The sequence below is a fragment of the Hylobates moloch genome, unplaced genomic scaffold (genome assembly GCF_009828535.3).
Source record: "Hylobates moloch isolate HMO894 unplaced genomic scaffold, HMol_V3 SCAFFOLD_15029, whole genome shotgun sequence".
Classification (NCBI taxonomy): Eukaryota; Metazoa; Chordata; class Mammalia; order Primates; family Hylobatidae; genus Hylobates; species Hylobates moloch.
Genome location: NW_026667304.1, coordinates 1 through 1,346, shown reverse-complemented (window position 1 = coordinate 1,346; position 1,346 = coordinate 1). Strand labels below are relative to the sequence as shown.

The 1,346-nt window shown below is 50.7% G+C and overlaps 1 protein-coding gene across 1 annotated transcript; it reads left to right on the top strand.

Moving 5' to 3' along the window:
* Positions 1–151: 151 nt before the first annotated feature.
* Positions 152–911, top strand: LOC116465940 (sulfotransferase 1A1-like; the record flags this gene model as incomplete). Its single annotated transcript, XM_058435356.1, has 2 exons — positions 152–370; positions 493–911. Coding segments are annotated over 2 exons (332 nt in total), but the record flags the coding sequence as incomplete, so codon positions are not given.
* Positions 912–1,346: the final 435 nt, after the last annotated feature.

The window sequence follows — 1,346 nt, the reverse complement described above, 5'->3', positions numbered from 1 at the left end:
TCATGATGGGATCACAGGGCAGAGAGCAATTCATTTTACTCCAGGGACTGGGGCCCCGGGGGTTGAGGAGCTGTCTCTGCAGCGTTTCTAGAAGTGGCCAGATCTCCTCTGAGGTTAGAGAAGGGGACCCCTTTCACTTTTCCTGAATCAGCAATCCTAGCCTCCATTGAGGAGCTCTCTGCTGCTCAGAACCCCAAAAGGGAGATTCAAAAGATCCTGGAGTTTGTGGGGCGCTCTCTGCCAGAGGAGACTATTGACCTCATGGTGCAGCACACGTCGTTCAAGGAGATGAAGAAGAACCCTATGACCAACTACAGCACTGTCCCCCGGGAGTTCATGGACCACAGCATCTCCCCCTTCATGAGGAAAGGTGGGCGCCGGCCAGCACGGGGGTTTGGAATGGGTGGGAGCAGCAGGTGGAGCCTTCCCATAGGCACTCGGGGCCTCCCCTGGGATGAGACTCCAGCTTTGCTCTCTGCCTTCCTCCCCCAGGCATGGCTGGGGACTGGAAGACCACCTTCACCGTGGCACAGAATGAGCGCTTCGATGCGGACTATGCGGAGAAGATGGCAGGCTGCAGCCTCAGCTTCCGCTCTGAGCTGTGAGAGGGGCTCCTGGGGTCACTGCAGAGGGAGTGTGTGAATCAAGCCTGACCAAGCGGCTCAAGAATAAAATATGAATTGAGGGCCAGGGACAGTAGGTCATGTCTGTAATCCCAGCAATTTGGGAGGCTGAGGTGGGAGGATCATTTGAGCTCAGGAGTTCAAGACCAACCTGGGCAACATAGTGAGATTCTGCTGAAAAAAAAAAATAACAAAATAAAATCAATTTTTAAAAAGAGAATAAAATATGACTTATGGGCCAGGCAGGGTGGCTCATGCCTGTAATCCCAGCAATTTGAGAAGTTGAGGCCAGAGGATCACTGGAGGACCGGAGGTTGGAAACAGCCTGGTCAACATTATAAGATGTCATCCCTACAAAAATTTGAGAAAATTATCTGCAAGTGGTGGTGGCACCTGTAGTCCCAGCTACTTGGCAAGTGAAGGCAGGAGGATCGCCTGAGCCAGGGAGGTTGTGGCTGCAATTGGCTGTGACTGGGCTAATCCACTCAAGCCTGAGGGACAGAGCGAACCTTGCTTGAGAAATAAATAAAATATAATATAATTAAAATAAATTATGATTCAGGACCAGTCTGGCCAACATGGTAAAACCCCGTCTCTACTAAAAAAAAAAAAAAAAAAAAAAAATTAGCCGGTCATGGTGGCAGGCACCTGTAACCTCAGCTACTCTGGAGGCTGAGGCAGGAGAATCACTTGAACCCAGGGACGGATGTTGCAGTGAGCCAA